General features: G+C 48.2%; 1 protein-coding gene across 3 annotated transcripts; it reads right to left on the reverse strand.

Annotated features, from left to right (window-relative positions):
• Window positions 1-2,453: 2,453 nt before the first annotated feature.
• On the reverse strand, window positions 2,454-18,159 carry E2F6 (E2F transcription factor 6). Of its 3 annotated transcripts, XM_084792746.1 has the most exons (8): window positions 17,795-18,157; window positions 15,189-15,254; window positions 12,385-12,439; window positions 9,842-10,058; window positions 8,800-8,955; window positions 6,818-6,932; window positions 4,256-4,403; window positions 2,454-3,543 (listed from the first exon to the last, which is right to left on the reverse strand). In XM_084792746.1, the coding sequence occupies exons 2-8, from the start codon at window positions 15,189-15,191 to the stop codon at window positions 3,524-3,526; spliced, it is 714 nt and encodes a 237-aa protein (XP_084648872.1). In that variant the 5' UTR covers window positions 15,192-15,254; window positions 17,795-18,157; the 3' UTR covers window positions 2,454-3,523. The 3 variants fall into 3 exon arrangements, with proteins under 3 accessions (XP_084648872.1, XP_084648871.1, XP_084648873.1); XM_084792745.1 differs by lacking the exon at window positions 15,189-15,254 and having other exon boundaries at window positions 17,795-18,159; XM_084792747.1 differs by lacking the exon at window positions 15,189-15,254 and having other exon boundaries at window positions 18,059-18,157.
• Window positions 18,160-18,689: the final 530 nt, after the last annotated feature.

Below are 18,689 nucleotides of genomic sequence, written 5' to 3' on the forward strand. Positions count from 1 at the left end.
ACCTGGCTTGGAACGTGCTGTGCAGTCTAAGCTTGCTAGTTAGCAAACCCCAGGGAATCCTTCTCTACCTACCTCTTTAGCTATGGGATTACATATTCACCACTATCTAGCTTTTTCTCTTTTGTTTTTTTCCAGACAGGGTTTCTCAGTGTGGCCTTGGCTGTCTTGAAGCTTCCTTCCTAGACCACAGCGATTCACCTGCCTGGACCTCTCGGGCGCTGGGATCAAAGGCATGTGCTGCCATCACCACCTAGAATCTAGCCTTTTTATATGGGTACTGGGAACCAAAGCGAGGTTTTCATGCTTGGAAACTGAGCTAGTTACTCAGCCTAGTGTCTGATACTCACTCATATTTCCCCTTCTTGTGTGTGTGTGTGTGTGTGTGTGTGTGTGTGTGTGTGTGTGTGTGTGTGTGTGTATGCGCGTGCACCACAGGACAACCATTGATGTCATGCCTCAGGAGCTGCCCACCTTATTTTGTGAGACAGGATCTCTCGTTGGTTAGGGGCTAACTCATTGGCTATGCTGACTGGTCAGTGAGTCCTAGGCATCTCACCACTGGGCTTTTTTTTTTTTTAAACTTGAGTGATGAGGATCAAATAAAATAGGTCCTATGCCAACATGGCAATTTTCTCATTAACCTGCCATGTCTGCTGAAAATCTGCACTAAGCTGGGTACATGCCTTAGGCAGAGGTAGGCAGATCTCTGAGCTTGAGGTCAGCCTGGCCTAGAGTCAATTCCAGAAAAGCCAGGGCTACACAGAAAAACCATCTCAAATAACCAACAAGAAAATCCATGCCAAGTTATTTTCTAACAGGATCTACTTAGGGAAAAGAAAATCCAGTCTGAACAACTGACTGCTGATTGGATGGCAACCACCACCTAGACTTGTGGTGGGTTCCTGCCTATAATCCACAGACAACTGGATTCAGTGACACTTTACTGGGTGACCACTATTTCAACCCTGTTGATCAGAAGCAACTGACAGCAGTTCCAGGTTTGTCAAGGGATTTACTTAAACTCTGGCCTGATGATGACGTCCTGACTGGATTGTTCTTTCTTCCTGGACTGCAGAAGGCTGCTGTCCCCACGTACATTTGCTAAGATGGGTTAGATCATATTGCAGCTAAAAAATGTGTCACATTTTATGCCTCATGGGGACAGGCAGAGAATCCGTTCCATGCAAGTCCCTCAGGTCTCAAGGCCAGCTGTGTCTTGTGTGTCTTATAGATGCATGGGGTAACTGCCTCAGTCAACCGGCTAAAACTGGTGGCCGAAACTCTTAGATCTCAGAAGGGGAGGAGCACCAGGGCTGTTGTAAGGAGCACTACATCTTGGTGTCCATGTCTCCGTTCTTCAGTAGCAGCACTAATCAGTAGCAGCACTAACTCCTGGTTGTCCATGGGGCACATGGCTGTTCCCACCTTATGATTCCATTTTTTTCTTTCCTTTGTTTAAATATTTATTATTATGTCGACAGTGTTTTGCCTGCACGCCAGAAGGTGGCACCAGATCTCATTACAGATAGTTGTGAGCCACCATGTGGTTGCTGGGAATTGAACTCAGGAACTTTGGAAGAGCAGACAGTGCTCTTAACCTCTGAGTCATCTCTCCAGCCCCCAAGATTCCATTTCTAAGCCCGTGGTTAAGATGTGGCCACCACTGTCCATTTGAGCCTGCAGAAGGGCCCCAAGAGCATCACCTCCTCCCTTCATCCTTCCTGTTGGCTAGGATGTAGAGTGGCTGGGTGTTCTTGGACTCTGAAGCCATCTTGGCAGTAGAAGACAAGCATGACACCACCTGGAGGAGCCTTGAAGAGTGAAGTGCCAACTCTGGGTGCCCTAAACAAGCCGTAATCTAGTTTATTTGGAGCTTCTTGTTACTAGCAGCTCAACTTCAGTCTTGCTACTACAGGGAGCCCATGCAGTCTGTAATAGCAACGGAAATAATTTTATGGCTGAGGGTCATCACAATATGAGGAACTGTATAAAAGGGTCAAAGGTTGAGAAATACCGCTCTAAGCCTTTCTTTGGCTAATTTCAAACAACCTTCTATACATAGGAAGGAAAAAACACCTAGAGGTCAAACACGGTAGTTTCCAGGAATCTTGAAATACACCAGCAAAGATTACTGGGCTCAGACAGTATGAATAAAAAACACCGGGAAGGCAGCATTATTTTTTAATACTTTAATTTTGGATCCCTACTTTAAATCTTTTTTTTTTTTCTGATACACGGTCGTTATTCCAAGTTGTTTTAAATCTTATGTAAAGCAAAGGAGGTTTAACATACTAATGATGCATCCCAGAATCCTGTACAAGCCAGGTTCCATCAGCCCCACGTTGCACTCACCCACTCACTCCTTTTCTACGCATTTATTGGGCACTTGTTTTGGACTAGGCATGGTGCACGGTGCTGAGCAGAACTATAAAAAAAGGTCTCTCACGGAGCTCACAGTCTAGTGGTAAATTACTGAGTAAACTGAGGCACAGAAAGGTAAATGACTTTACCCACTGAGGTAGAAATAGCTAGGTGCTTGGGAAGGCGGGATGAGAGCTGGAGCGTGGGCAGGGTACAAAGCATGGGAGGTAAGCCCCTCGGACTGAGGAGCAAGGCTGCACGCAGAGAAACACATTATAAAAATCTGCTCACAAAAAGCATAATGCTTTTAATTTTACCAGGACCAAACTCACATTGTAGTGAACTGATCCACTGCCAGACGGCATTTCTGTACTTGTCCCCAATGCCTTGAGGCATGCTACCAATCTACTGGGACATAGTGACTCTGTAGGCAAGTTAGAATCAAGAAGTAGCCGACTCCAATTGTAGCACTGGGGACCGTATTGAGATACGTTAAGTACATGAACCTAAGTCTACAGGCATCTGTGAAACTTCTACATGTAAAACTTTAGAAATTTCCTCTCACCCCAATTCAGAGGGTTCTAATAAGTTACGGGTACTGAGGAAGTAGAGATCTGTCTGTCACTTTCCCTATATACATTATTTTGGCTGTTCTGGGTAGAAGTGTCACTCAGACATACTTCATAAGCATTCTAAACATGATACAGATATATACAAAGGCGCCACATTTGGCCCCGTGTGTACACCTCACAGTGCACAACACCTCAGTGCAAATGTGAGCCACTGTAAGGCAATTCTTCTGTGAGGCAAACTCCATCCTCCAGAGCAAGGCAGAGTCCACATGCAGCTGTCCAGCTGTCCGCTCTTGTCACGTTGTGATAAAATGATTTCAGGAGGCAAGGGGGTTATTTCACTGACAAAAGGCAGTGAAGAATTATCCAAAGAGCTGACTTTTGAATGTGGAAACCATCTGGAAACCTATGCGGGAAGCTACATTACTGGCCTTCAGCGAGGCCACGGATTTACAGTGAGAACAAGAGCACTCCACGGAGACTTATTGCTTGAGGATCAAATCGGTACATAATTCATCTACGTGGGATGCTCCAAAAGCTTTCGTCACTTCGCATGGCTATCAGCCGCTCACTCTGAATGATTCTTCACCTCACTGAGGCGGCTTGTCTTCTGAAATAAGACACAAAGAAACCGAGTGATGGCTGTAATGGCAGCTGAACACATGATTTAACAATTTAAAATCAAGTCCTATTCTCACACCAACTGCAGAAATGATCTTTTCAGGCTCCTGGACCAAAGGGGCACTGCAGCCTGCAGTGGGAAAGCACTTGCCAGAGAGAATGCAGACAGCCTTCTCTGCCCGAGTCCGTGGCTGGTGCCTACACAAAACCGACTCTAATGCTCTCTTCACCATACAGAGATGATGTAGAGCCCAGGCAGAGCTTTTAGAGACAGGCTCTCACTATGTAGATGAGGCTGGCTCGTAATTTAGAGGTTCTTGCTTTAGCTTCCCCAGTGCTGGGATTTCAGGAGTGAGTGCATGGGACACAGGAGGCACAAAAATATCCTAAGCAGAGGCTGGAGAGACGGCCCAGCAGCGAAGAGCTTCCACTGCTCTTCCCGAGGACCAGGGTTCCTTTTCTAAGCATCCACACCTCACAAGTGCCTGAATTCCAGCTCCTTGGGATTCAACACCTTTGGCCTCCAAGGGCACCTGCACTCACGTGCGCATACCACCACACACACCGCACACATGCAATTAAAAACAAACAAACAAACAAACAAAAAAATAAAGTAAAAAACCCTTAACAATATGTATTTAAGTAATATACAAAGTGTTAGAATCTTACTACTTTTCGAATCACGAAGCTTGTGTGTTTACCTTTCTCTGGGTACTCTGGATGTGTACTTTTAGATGGAGAGGCCCTTACTCCATCGGTTCTTTTACCATTTGAGTGGTTCTGTTCTACTTCGCACAAATATACATCAATGGGTCCTTTGGTGCTCCTGATATGCACTGTGATAGAATCCTGGCAAGGGACACAGAAACCGTCAAGGTGAGCATGGGCATCCACTAATCACAGTGAACCTAAAGTCTTGTAGAAGCCTATCTACTATGCATTTGAGAAAGGCATGCCTTCATCGTCACTACATGTTAAACACCTGGCCAATTCACAGCTAAGACCTCTGCTTAGTCATGTGAGCAGCAACGGTCTCAGAGCTGAGTGCTTGGAAGCTCCTCCTTCTCCTCTGGCAGCAGGGAGCTCTAGGGCACCCAACTGTATTGTACAATAAGGCGTGTGGGTTTCCAAACCAGTACAGGGGCCTGAGGTCACAAGAAGTCTATTCTTCTGTCCAGTTAAAAGATGTAAGAGGAAAAGATGAAGTCAAAACACGCCTCGTGTAATTTGAAACATCACACACAAAGAGAACTACATTAAATGAGTGTTATCCTCTGGTCCCAGTTTAACTTACCTAGGAGCAAATTCCAACGGTTTTCCCACAAGAAGTTAGAGATGTGGTTGCTTGTATTCAGTGGCTAAATGTGTAAGAATTTTCTTTCTTTCTCTCTCTTTCTTTCCTTCTTGTTTATCAAGACAGGGCTTCTCTGTGTCACCTTGGCTGTCCTGGACTTGCTTTGTAGACCAGGCTGGCCTTGAACTCACAGAGATCCACCTGCCTCTGCTGGGATTAAAGGCGTGCGCTACCATGCCCAGCTTGAGAATTTCTAGTTTTGACTCCTTGTCTTTCCCGCTGGGAACAGGTCTGGCTCTCAAGTCCTCCCTTGCCATATCCACATGGATAGGCCAGTCTAGACACCGCTGTTGCTGTAGATCCTTCCTGCTCTGGGATCTCATCCAAGCAAGTTGGGTGAGGTACTGCTTTTTAGAGAGACTCTACAGCTTATGTCCTTCCTGGTACCAGACAGCTGAGACAGACTGACGACCTCTGTACTTGGCAGGCGGAGTGCCAGGGCAGGTCTGGTGTAAATGGAACCCTTTTATCATTACACAATGCAAGAAAACACTGTTGTTCCCACCTGACGGTCAGTGGAAAGGGCTTCAAAGTCTCCCAGTCACAAAATCACCCTGTAAGGGGATTACTGGGGAACTACGGGATGGCTCACTGGACAAGAGTGTGTACTCTCCTTGTGGAGGATTAGCTTCTGGATCCTAGCACCCACTTCAGGATGATCACAACCACCTCTAACTCCAGTTCCAGGGCAGCCAACACCAAGGCCTCCATGGGCATTTACAGAGGTGCACATATCCACAGACGTTTTCAGATCAAATTCAAAGGGCAGTGGAGAAGATGGTTTCTACTTCTGACTGTTCGGGCCATGCTTCTCTGTTACGACTACTTCACTCTGCCATGGGCGCATAAAAGCGGACGGGTGGCATCTAAACAGATGGCTTTGCTCCAGAAAAACTATTTACATGAACAAGTAAGAAGCCAGAAGTAGCTGGAGGCCACTGTGGCAGCCCTGTACCAGGCACACGCTCGCCACTGGAGCCGCATGTAGTCAGTGACCCAGCACACTGCCAAGAATTGCCAGCCTGGAGGACCTCGACCACTGAGTTCTACAGAGGCTCGGGCTGAGCTCAAAGGCCCAGAGCGACTTAGCAATTACAGTCAAGCAGATCAGAGCATCGGGAAACCAAACCCCATTAATTCCTGTAGAGTGGATTACCACGTCCCAAAGACAAGCTGTGCTGCGAGATTAGAGGCTATTTAAAGAGTTTCAGCATCTGTGGAATAACTCATCCTAAATATGTTACTTGGATACTTGTCTAAATCCATCAAACTAGGGAATGCCACCAAGTCACAGTCTGAATGTGACTGAGAGAAAAGCTAGTGCTCCGTCATGACTGATTATCCAATGTCAGGAAACATGGTCTCCTTGGACTGGGCAGCCTGGGGGTTACCTGGCTGTCAGAACACCATGGTCTGTGCCAAGAAGGGACACTGGCTTTGGTTCTGCCCTATCCCCACCAAGTGGCCTTCTGGTGACAATTACTCTTAACACAAACTTTCCTGACGTAGCTGGCAGTGGACAGGAAGGCATGTCTTACACAGAGGCTGTATGTCTGTAAGTTGGTGTTCTAGCTCATGCTTGGTCTCGGCGAGCTCACCGAAGCTCTTGAAGTAACTAACAGCTAAGATCGAGGCTTCTGCAGCCAGACCGAACAGCAGCAGGCCGAGAGGGTTTGCAAGCCAAACTCCGCCCAGTGCCTGGTCCTGCTGGGCGCCTTGTGGGCTCCTGAGCAGTTCCTGTCTCTCTGTGCTTGCCCGTCTCAACTCTGAGGTTACAAGGACTGCCTCACTCACCATTAAGCTAACAGGTACACAGCTTGACAAGCACACAGGTGACAAGTGGCTGCAGTGGTCACAGCCTCGGCAGCTAACCCCCATCCTCCTTTCTGCAGCGCAGAACACTACCTACTTCTCTGGGAGCTGGAACATCCAGTCTGGTTTCCTCTGGAGCCTTTACCGCAATGACGATCTGTTCATGGAAAGCTTGAATGCTGTGGATATCCTGATAGGTTACGTACGCAAGCGTGAGACTTGGTCAAGGATCTGACAAAACGGGAAGATCACCAGCCCAAACCCTGCCCCTCTGGGTTTTTTATTTATTTATTTTGTTTTGTTTTGTTTTTTGTTTGTTTAGGTTTTTTTCCCTTGAGACAAAGTCTCACTATTTAGCATTGGCTGGCCTAGAGCTAGCCATACAGACTAGGCTAGCCTTGAACTCAGAGTCTTGCCTTTCTCTGCCTCTTGAGTGTGGTACCACACACAAGACCAGGTCATCACCTCTTACATGAATGCAGGTGTTAGAATAGCTTAGCTTTTATGGGATGCAACCTTAGAACGAAGGGAGCAAAACAAAACAAGGGGGCTGGAGGATGGAGGATGGCTCAAAGGCTAAGAGCACTAGCTGCTTTCCCAAAGGTCCTGGGTTCAATTCCCAGCAACCACATGGTGGCTCACAACCATCTCCACTGAGATCTGGTGCCCTCTTCTGGCATGCAGGCATACATGCAGGCAAAACACTGTATTTAATAAAAGAAAAAAGAAAAACAAAACAAAACATGATAATTATTATTTCAAAAAGAATTCTTAAGATTTTTAGGGTGTTTTATAATATTTGTAATTCAAAGAATTCCTTTAAGCCAAATACTGATTATAGCAATTTCTGGAGGAAAAATATTAATAAAGCACAACCCATGAAGGTAGTTATCCCCTTGTCCTTGGGGTGCAGGGGCTTTGGAGGGGGGGTGTGGATGTTCTAAATCCCCAGTGGATGGCCAAAGACACGAACCAATACCAAACCCTGCATACACACATTTCCCTCACACAGTTCTACAGTACGGCTGAATTTATAAATTAGACACAGCAAGAAATCAATAGTAAGAGTGCAATTGCAACATACAGCATACTGAAAGTTATTTTAACACAAATTCTAGAATTTTCACTTAATATTCTTAGATCATAGCTGACCTCATCTTCAAATCCCCATCTGTAGGCCAGTCGGTGTAAATTCTTACTCACCGGTAGAGTTAAGTGTTAGCTCTTTCTGTGAGAACTGAGCACAGCACTCAGGGTTTGGACAAGAATATCCCAGAAGGCAGGGAAAACCAGGTCTACATAACAGAAGACCTCGCAACAGGCTCTTAACGCTGTCATGCACCTGCTGTCTTCCTGTCTGGGCATTTCTGACAGGAATGCCTCCTTCCAACTCCTTCTACTGTGTTGCCAGACACGTCACTCGATCCAGCTGCTCTGGCTGGCAATGCACTGCGAGCCTTGGCTCTGATTCTCTAAGACCTGTCCTGTGGTAACAGGATTTGACTGCCCTGGAGAGTGAAGGGAGCGGGAACCGAGGGCCAGCTCAGAATTACCAGAAACACCGAGAGCACTGAACATCACAAACAGCAGGACAGTGTGGGGCCCAGGAGAGGCAGGTGCAGAGGACCGGCCTTTCCCGGTTCCTGTTTCACTTCTGCATGGAGTGGTGAGTGCAGACACAAACTCAGTGGCAGTGTATTCTGCTTCAGAAATAAAGAAGCTCGCAGATTAGGGGAAACCAGATTTTCACAAAAGCTGGCAAACATTTTACCATCTAGGACAGAAACTACAGAAAAACAAAACAACAAAAAAAACACTCCTTAATTTAAGGAGCAACGGCAAACTTGGTTTGTCACTGCCAGCTGTCATCATGCTGGCTTGACCGAGGTGCACAAAGAAGCTACAGCCAACACGACTGCGTATGTGTGCCTGAGGTTACAGCACCAAACCTTATTTACTCTACCTTCTTAGGACCTAATCTTATATATCCCGAGTGTGTGAATTAAAGCCCCGAGCTCTCTCTAACACATTATCTACTCTGGAAGAAGAAATTCTAAAAAGGCACGGATGGAAGGATATCTTTCATTTTCTTTGTCATCTGTTAACTCCAACAGTTGCTGAGCACAATCTTTTATCAACTTGTCTAAGGCGTCTTCCATCACCGTCAGGTCGGAGAGCTCGGCCTGCAGCTTCTTCTGCTTCGGCACGGCTCCGAAGTCGTTCAGGTCGGATCCTCTACAGAAGGAGGTAACATGGTCATCAGCTGCCGGGAGGGAGCAAGGCTGTCTGTGGAGGGAGAGCTGGCCAAGCCAGAGTGCTTGCTAGAACTTCATGTCTGCGTTTCCTTTCACACTGCCCGTTCTGTTCTTTTTCCTGCATGTGCACACACACACACACACAGTCCTATCCATGTTTTATCTTCAGGCATTTGGACACTACATCTCTTTTTACAACTCAGGGCAGCGTGTCAGCCTACCCAGCATCACAATCACCCAGTGTACCCACTGAGAACGCAGGTGCCTGCTCCTCCCCAGAAAGACCCAACTGCAACCCAGTGGACTAGGCTTCTGGCTGCTTGTTATACTGTTCCATGAGAATCATGTCTTCAGTTATTAATTCACACTATGGAAATATATTTTAAAAATCCCCTCTATTATCAGATGTTTCATTTTTATTTTATTTTAGTTTAGTTTTAGTTTTATGGGACAGAGTTTCTCTATATACCCTTCCCTGCCCTGGACTTGCTTTGTAGACCAGGCTGACCTTGAACTTACAGAGATCCACCTGCCTTTGCCTCCTGGCTATGTGTTACAGATGTGTGCCACCACACCTGGCTCATTTTTATGACATTAAAAGGAAAATTAACTAGTGAGCCACCTTCTCGCATTTAAGGTTTCCATACCATGTGAATGATATTCTGCACCTCATGCTCCCATTTGGCCCTGAGCAGTCGCACACATTTAATGACCCTGTGAGGTAACAAGAGAACCTTAAGGAATCGATGTTTTGCCTAAGAACTGTAAGAGCTTCATCCTCTACTGCAAACACCGCTGCAGCTGGACGGAACTACCACCTACGTAAAGAGAAGGGGCGGGGCCAGGGGATGAGGACATCAACTCACATCCACCGAATGTGGTTCTTGGATTTCTTTTCCACCAGCTCGATGCCATCCAAGACGTTGGTGATGTCATACACTCGCCTTTTTCGGACTCCCAGTTTTGTGGCAACCTTGTTTAAGTCGAGAATGCCCCCAGGGGCAGATCTAACAAGATCCATAAACTTTCTAGTTAAGTACACCAGCGACACATCAAAACGGGGCCTCTTCACTTTCAGAGCTTCTGTAAAGGAGGCACAGCGCTGCGTGAGCCCGTATCTCTCAGCCCCCTTGGTTAGCAGCTTATTCTCTCAGGATCAGAGCGGAAACACTGCCCCCCACCCTGCCATGCACAACAAGCCGTCAGTGCTAGCTTCTATGGAAACATTTCTCTAGTTGGATGAAAAGCAATTGGGCCTCAGCTGGTCTAAGCAAAGGCATCAGGTTTCAATAAAGGCCAGTGTGAGTTTCCACTAATACTCATTTTTACAAGTCTTGTTATCTCTTATCAAGGAAGAAATTTCTGGAGCCATCTCCTCACTACTCAGAAACAGGGTTAGAAATTATTCTGGAATTAAATTGCCTTCATTTTATACATGTAATCTGCGAGCACACAGTACATAGTTTTTATTCATTCTTCTTTGGGGCACGAACCTGGCCCACAGATGCCAGGCAAGCCCCTTACCACTGAGCAATGTCCTCAGCACATACGTACAGTTTTTTAAAAAAATCTTTTCTTAATTTTAAAAAATTACTTGTTTTATGTGTATGAGTGTTTTGCCTGCATGTGTGCCCACCATATGTGTGCCTAGTGCCCACAGAGGTCAGAAAACAGCATAAGGTCCCCTGGAACTAGAGCTGCAGACCATTGTGAGCCACTATGTAGGTGCTGGGACTCAAACTGGGTCCTCTGGAGGAACAAGCAGTGCTCTTAACTACTGAGCCGGCTCGCCAGGCAGTCACACATAGGTTTTAAAAGCAAAAACACGAAGCTATCATTTTGTTATATTCTTTTTTAATATCATGAACATCATGATGTATGGACAAATGTACTTTATTCAGTTTCCAAGACAGGGTTTCTATGTAGCCTTGGCTGTCCTGAAACTGTGTACACCAGGCTGGCCTTGAACTCAAGAGTTTCACCTGCCTCTCCCTCCTCAGTGCTGGGATTAAAGGGGTACAACATCACCACCTGGCTTACTTCATTATTCTCATCACACCCCCTTTTTTATCTTAGAGATAGGGTTTCTCTATGTAGCCTTGGCTGTCCTGGACTTGCTTTGTAGGCAGGGCTGGTCTCAAACTCGCAGCAATCCATCTGCCTCTGGCCTCCCAGAGTGCTGGGATTACAGGCGTGCACCACTGTGCCTGGCACTTCCTTATTTTCAATGGCTGCACATGGAACTGCACAGAGTATTTGCTGAGTTGTTCCAGTACTTGGGTACATAAACTCAAACGATGCTCACAAGACAAGCCAGGCTTCATCATTCTCATTTTATATCCACTCACTGGCTAAATGTTTATTGGGTACATTTTAGTCTCATTAGCTTGTGATATAAGCACATTCTGAGGATGTCAGCCATTTTATAAAGAACAAATCTAATAGAACATCTTTAATAAAGGCTGCTGTGGGGACAGCTCTCCAACCAAGAGAACCGCATGGGCCTGATAAGGACCTCTGCCATAAACAGTGGTGTGCTGAGTGGTTATTCAAAGTCATTTGAGAACACGACACAATCTTTACTGGAGTAGAGACCTGGGGATGTTCCTGAGGGAGGGTGATGGGAGCAGCACACGAAGATGAAGAGGGGTGCTCCCCACTCCAAGGAGGGACAAAGCAGCACCTGAGACCCGGGCACACACTGGGGTCCAGGCTAGAGGTGGAAGAGGCAGCAGAGCCCTGACTGAGCTGGCAGGAGGGGGCAGTCTACACAGACAGGGCGAAGACTCCAGCTATACACATGGGACCGACCACTGACTTAGAGCAAGCTGCTTGACCTTTCTGGGCTCAGCCTACTCGTTTCCGATGGGTGACAATCCATAGCTGCACTCTGAAGCTTGGTCACTCATGCACAGATGTTACTTTCAGTTGATGCGGGACAGCTGAAAGAAACACCTCAAAGGTACAACTGACTCAACTTGCTGATCAGCCACAGGGGAGACGGTGGTAGATGCTGAAGGAAGCGATAGATAGTTTCTGAAATATACAGCTGGGCATCTATAAACGAAAACACTGCCCATGATCAAGAGGAAACCAATGGAGGGGTCATCAAGCACAGAGATCATCCAGTACTCTAAACACGAATCTAGGATGGAGTACGCCAGGAAGAGTAAAGGGACCACAGGAGACGATGTGGGTAGAAGGCTACACTGACATGTACAGTACTGCCACCGCCCTGTGAGAGGGGCAGAGACACCATTTCTCCCATGCACCCTCAATTTCAGCCACCGGGGTACCCTTTGCTGTCCTCTCACTTCTGGTCTCATGACTTCATGTACTCTCAAAACCAGCCATGTTGACTATGTGATGCTCAAAGTATAAACCCCAAACCTTCTAGGAATCAACTTACTTCTCATGGACACATACTGTACGTTTTCTTCTAGGTTAATCCTTATTTTTGATGGCTGGAAAAGAAAAACACAACAATTAACTCAGCATTTTATAAACAGCGATACAAATAACTTAGTTGTGTTCTATGATAGGTTTGTTTTTTTTTTGCACACACACCCCCCATCCTGAGATAAGGAGGGTGTGAGAAAAGGGGTCTTTGTAACCCGCACCTGCTCTGTAGTGCAACCCTAAGGACCCTCTCAGGCTACACATACTTCCGTATGAATAAAGGAAGGCTGGTGGAAGATGAGATACGTAAGCAGGAACAACCCCTGGCAGACACCCCTATATCGACCGCAGCAGGTGCTGGGGAGGAGACAGTACAGGAAGATGGCTAATTTGCTCACCAACTCTTGGTCAGCCATGCATTCCCATTAATGAACAATCAGAAGCCTTTAAAGAGAGGGGGGGGAGAGAGAGAGAGAGAGAGAGAGAGAGGGAGGGAGGGAGGGAGGGAGGGAGAGAGAGAGAGAGAGAGAGAGAGAGAGAGAGAGAGAGAGAGAGAGAGAGAGAGAGAGAGAAGCAGAATATGGTATGGATAGAGAAATAAAAATACCATTAAACTGCTGAAAAAGCCAGGCGGCTGGCAGCAGGCCCAGTGTTGGTGCCGCCGTGCTGCTGCTGAGTACTTGGAGGCTGCTGAAGCTCCATAAACTGGAATGATTTGTAATCCATTTAGGAACTGTTTCTGCTCCCTGCATAGGTGCATGCTATGGCCACGTGGGAGTGGTCCAGTTTTGTAGTTTGGAAAGATGACCAACTACATCAAGACCAGGCTGAAGTGTTTATGCTTTAAGCAGCGGAGCCTCACCAAAGCCTTCTGAACAAGGCCACGACACAATCATGTCCATGGTCCATAAATGTGGCACAAGTGGCATAGCGAGCTGGCTAAGGGGCCAAGGGGGTGGGGCAGCCGGAGGCCAGGCAGACCAGCAAGGCAGTGGGCAGCGAAGAAGCTGCTCACACCAGAGCTACAGAGCCTTTGCAGATGACTGCTACCCCTGACAGGATGAGAACATCCGGTAGCAGGTTAACTTGAGACAACATCCTGCCCCCAGTACAGTTCAGGAAGTCGAGGATTGTAATGAGCACACGGCTGCCGAGCGTGCAGCCCTGAAGGCTGGAAGCTTCTCCCGTAGGCAGTGACTAGCTCTCAACACCGCTGTCAGTGGCATCAGAACTCTGAAGCAGTCCTGGGAAACTCAACCTCAGACAAGTGTGATCAACTGTCACTGCTATTTTTACATGTAGCCCTTCTCTAAACACACTTTGAAACAGGGGCTAGCTACTGAAGCAAGGCTTTTTTGTTGTTGTTACATTTATGTATTTTCTGTGTGTATGGGCAGTGGTGTGTACATGCTGAGGTCAGAGGGCAACTCTGCGGAGCCGGCTCTTTCCTTCCACCACACGGCTCCTGAGGCTTGAACACAGGCTGGCACCAAGTACTATAACTTACTGTGCTATCATGCTGGCCTGCAAGGCTTTTTGAGAAAAGTCTCATATTGCCCAGGCTAGCCTCAAACTCAACCTGTTCTGACTTTGAATTTTTGATTCTCCTGTCTCCATCTCTTGAGGGTCAAGATCTCAGGCACATGCCTCAGAGCCCATCTATTTGGTCCTGGGGATTGAACCCGGGGCTCTGTGCATGGCTAAGTAAACACTACAGTAAGCATACACTCTGGCCTCACAGCAAGGTTCCCCGACCTGCTCACCCTGATGTGCAAAGCGTGTAAACAGGTGTCCTGAAGTGTTACTGTGCACTCAGTAGCCACCTGATGCAGAAGCTTTCTTAGTTTAAGAGTAGCAAGGCCAAGCTCTGCACACAGACTGCCTCCTTGGCTGGTCATTTGCCTTAGAGGGGTACCTCTTTGGCTTGCACAGTAGGGGACAGGGACAGCACTCCAGCCAGACATGAGAAAGGATGCCTCCATTTGACCCTGTGCCCTGCAATAAATACAGATCCATCACACACTGGCTGCAGTGACACAGGAACCTGGTTCCAAACCATCATTCGTCCTCTTCCCTGGGTATAACATCCTTCCTTCTCTTTCTGCCACAGCTCCTTGCTGTTATGTCCTGGCTGCTCTAGAACTGCCTACATAGCTCAGGCTGGTTTGAAACATGCCATCCTCCTGCTTCAGCCTCCCGAGTGCTGGGACCCCAGAAGTGTGCTCATCACGCCTGGGTAATACCCTCTCTGTGAAGCCATGAGGCCAATCTGCAGCCACACGGTTGGAAGAGCAGAAGACCACACCTCCTCCCTGCCCCCAGCGGACACCAACAGAGACCTCCGGGCTTTCAGAGAACACTCAACAGTGGCCCCAGCAAGTGAACTGCACAGTTGACATGTCCCAAGCCACTCCCCTGCTGTTCCATTCTCACATCTAGAAACCTCTGTGTCTACAGCGGGGAAGACAAAGTGGAACAGTGCCATCCCCGGGGGCCCCATCCCTTGTATCTACAGCTTACAGCTTTTTTGTTTGTTTGTTTGTTTTTAGACAGGGTTTCTCTGTGTAGCCTTGGCTGTCCTGGACTCGCTTTGTAGACCAGGCTGGCCTCAAACTCACAGCGATTCGCCTGCCTCTGCCTCCCGAGTGCTGGGATTAAAGGCGTGCGCCACCACCGCCCGGCTATATCTACAGCTTTAAGTGGCGTCGGAACCTTCTGTTTGGAGGGTTGGAATAAGGGTGGAGACAGGATCTCACTGTACAGTCCAGGTTGGCCTGGAACTTGCTTATATAGCCCAGGTAGGCCTTAACTCACCATCCTCCTGCCTCTGCCTCCCGAAGACTGGTATTACAGAACTGGGCCTCCACACCTGGCTAGGAGCTTTAAAGGTGGGAGAGAAACATAAGAGGTGACTTTTAGAGACTAATGTCCTAGGCATTGCCCCTAAATGGTCAATTCCCTCTGTGCAGAGGCTTCTCTGCACTAGCTCCCTGGGTGGGAGAGATACCCCTTCAGGAGCCACCGAACACGGACCTCTGAGGTGACTGCATCCGTGCCACTCACCAGATGGTCTCTTCCTTCTCTTGCACTGTGCAAACCAAGTTCAGTTCCATCCAGGACTACTGTCTCCCTGATCCGAAGCCCAGACCAGGTTTAAGCCCTTTATCCTGGCTTATTAAATCTTTGCATTTGTTTGTCAATTTAAAAATCACAGACATGTTAAGTCACTTTTGTTTGTTTGTTTGAAGACAGGGTTTCTCTGTGTAGCCCTGGCTGTCCTGGACTTGCTTTGTAGGCCTCACAGAGACCCACCTGTCTCTGCCTCCTAAGTGCTGGGATTAAAGGCGTGTGCCACCATGCCTGACATTAAGTCACCATTTTACGGGCAAGAAAACACAAGAGTTCGACTTCATTAGCTTCTTGTTTTAATCTTTTTGTGCACAGCATGAAACGGTCAGACCTGCACAAGACCTGCAGAGGACGGACGGAGCAGTCAAGTAAAGAATTGCTCTTAGGCAGAGTATGACTAACAGGCTCGAAACTACAGAAGGGCTAAAGACACTCGTCTAAAGACAAGTGATCCACAAATCCAAACTCCAGACACCTCGATGACAATTTGGAAACGTATGCATGAGTATCAGCTTGAGAAAATGAGGCTAAGCCTGGAGTGCGGAACCACAGAAAACGGGAATCATGGACTCATCCCTTTGGCCAAATTAGATCGTAAACACACTTTCAAGAGGTCATCAGTTATGGGTGAAAACCACACCACAGCGAGGGGCAGCAAGAGTGGCAGGAAACCGGCCAAGATGGCATCATAGCACTGATCAGCAGTTGGTGGCAGCTTCTGATGTTAGTAACTGCAGTGGCCTGGGGTCGGCTTGTCTGAGAGCAACTCTGGAAAAGAGAAAAGGCCATAGCAATGCTGGCCCAGAACGCTGGCTTGGGCACCACGGTAGGCACGGCACCATGAAGGTGGGATGTGAGAATGAGGCTGCTTTCTTGGGTGAGGGGACTGTGACTCTGGCTTTGCATCTAACAATCTGTGGCTAGAAGGCCAGCAGTTAGAAGAGCCTCCTGCTCCCCCAGAGGGCCGAGTTCGGTTCCCTTCATCCATTGCCAGCGCACTACACTTGTTAACTTCAGCTCCAGATGATGTGAGACTCCCTCTTTTGTCTGCTGTGGGCACCAGTACACATGTGACACACACACCCTTATTTTTTTAATTATTAAAGTTTTAGATCTAGGTAGGAACATCTAAGATACAGTTAGAAAGACCTGGGAAAGATGCATGGATTTGGGAGTTGCCTTGCAGCAACTGAAACCACAAGACTGGATAAGAATATCTAAGACTTTGGACAACATTATCTTCCCTCAAAACATGAAAAGCCAAGTGCTTTTCCAGTGTGAACAGTCAGTGTCTATCAAATCCTCAAGAAACCACCACGGTTCCAGGCCACGAGTTAGCAGTAGTGAGCAATCACCTACATGAACAAACTGTGGAGAACCCTGGATGACAGCCACGTGTCTGAAAAATGAAGGAGAAGACAAAGGGGCAGACCGTGTCTGTCAAAAACACAACAGAGCCAAAAGTGAGAGTGGTTAGTTGTGACACGAGATAAGGTGTGAAGCTGACACTAAAATTTAGGACAAAACCGACAGTGGTCTTGTCTACAACAATCTCAGAGAGTGCTTAGGACCCAAATCCCCAGCACAGTGCTGGGTGGTAATGCCAGATCAAGTGGAAACTGAGCAGAAAATTAGGGAAAGGCTGTCATCACCTGCAGCCATTCTGAGGCTCCTCCTGGCTGCCTCATTACCTACCCTGGGCAAATCGCACATCTCTGAGACTGGTCTGACAAACTCTAAAGGCGAGAATAACAAACTCAAGGTTGATGTGAGGAGTCAGGCAAGGCTGTGCTCAGGAACTATTTGGCCAGAATGGCTTGGATATTGCTTGCCTTGGAGAGAAAACTACGAAACGAACAAAGGACGGGTCCATCAGGAGCCCTGAGAACAGTGGGAAGCTTAGCATGGAGGCAACTGTTGCTCTTTCATTTCCCCTGTCAAACAGCAAAGATGGTCCCGGGAGATGGCTCAGTCGGTTAAGGCACTTGCCACCAAGCTCTGCAAACTCAACCCTAGTTCCATCCCACGAACCACTACTACGGTGGAAGCAAGGAAATCCAAGTTGTCTTCTAATATCTACAAGCACCTCGTGGAATCCAAGCGCGCGCGCGCCCGCCCGCCCGCCCCCACAAAGTAAGTAAAAGCAATAGAAGCATGTAAAAACAGGGCGGTTCACGAATCAGGAGCCGCAGGGAGAGCCCCAGGGCACCAAGCGACCGGAAGCTGACGGCCAGACGCCAGGAGCTTGCCCCGTAAGCACATGATCCCCGGTGGCCCCGGCCCGCGCTCACCAGTAGGCTCTCCACGTTGATGGGGTCCCGGCAGCGGCGGCGCACGGTTTCCTGAGCCGGGTCCACTAGCAGGCTGGGCAGTCTCCGTGCCGGCCGCTGCTGACTCATGCTGCCCCGAGCCCCTCGCGCCCCACGCGCCCTCCCGCCTTCCCTGGCGGCTCGGCGCGCACGTTCCCGGCCCCTTCAGCGCCGCCCGGTCCGGACCGCCCGCTCCACCCACGAAGCACGGCGGCTCCACCCACGGAGCGCCGCGGTCCCACTCGCCTAGCGCTGCGCTCAAGCTCGGAGGGGACTAGGGTGACCGCGGAGGTGCTTAGGTTCCCGGGCCGGCCATCTTCCCGCATGCGCAGTGCGCCGGATCTTGCACATGCGCACCGCCTTCCATGGAATTCTCCCGCGCACACAGGTCCTCGCCTGCTGCTGGCGCCCGGGTATCCCGGAGGATGGATCCTCGGAGAGGATGGCGCGGGAAAAGAAAGAGGTGGAGTAGGGATTCAAGGGGATCGGAGCGGCCGTTCCCGAATCCCGATCAGAGCACTCTAGGTTCTGAGAGCCCAGGGACGATGACCCATCACGTATCTAAAGGTGCTTAGCACATGCTCATAAGCAAGCCATCCTGGAGGGACAAGAAGGCACATGCTTCTAATCCCTTAAAGACCCAGGCAGAGAGATTATGTGTTTGAATTCGAAGCCAGTTGAAGTACATCGCGAGAGTATACTTTGTTGCGAAACTACAAACCTTTTTTTTTTCCTTCTCTGTATCAAATTTTGATTCCTTATTGTATCAAGTATTGGATTAGGCTCAGGAAGATACTGTTTCAAATATGACAGACTGGATCTCAAATTCCAGTGTAGGAGATAGATTAAACATTTTAAAAGGGCGTGTGTGGCGGGG

This window comes from Acomys minous, assembly GCF_964271855.1.
Source record: "Acomys minous genome assembly, chromosome: 8".
In the NCBI taxonomy this organism is placed as follows: domain Eukaryota; kingdom Metazoa; phylum Chordata; class Mammalia; order Rodentia; family Muridae; genus Acomys; species Acomys minous.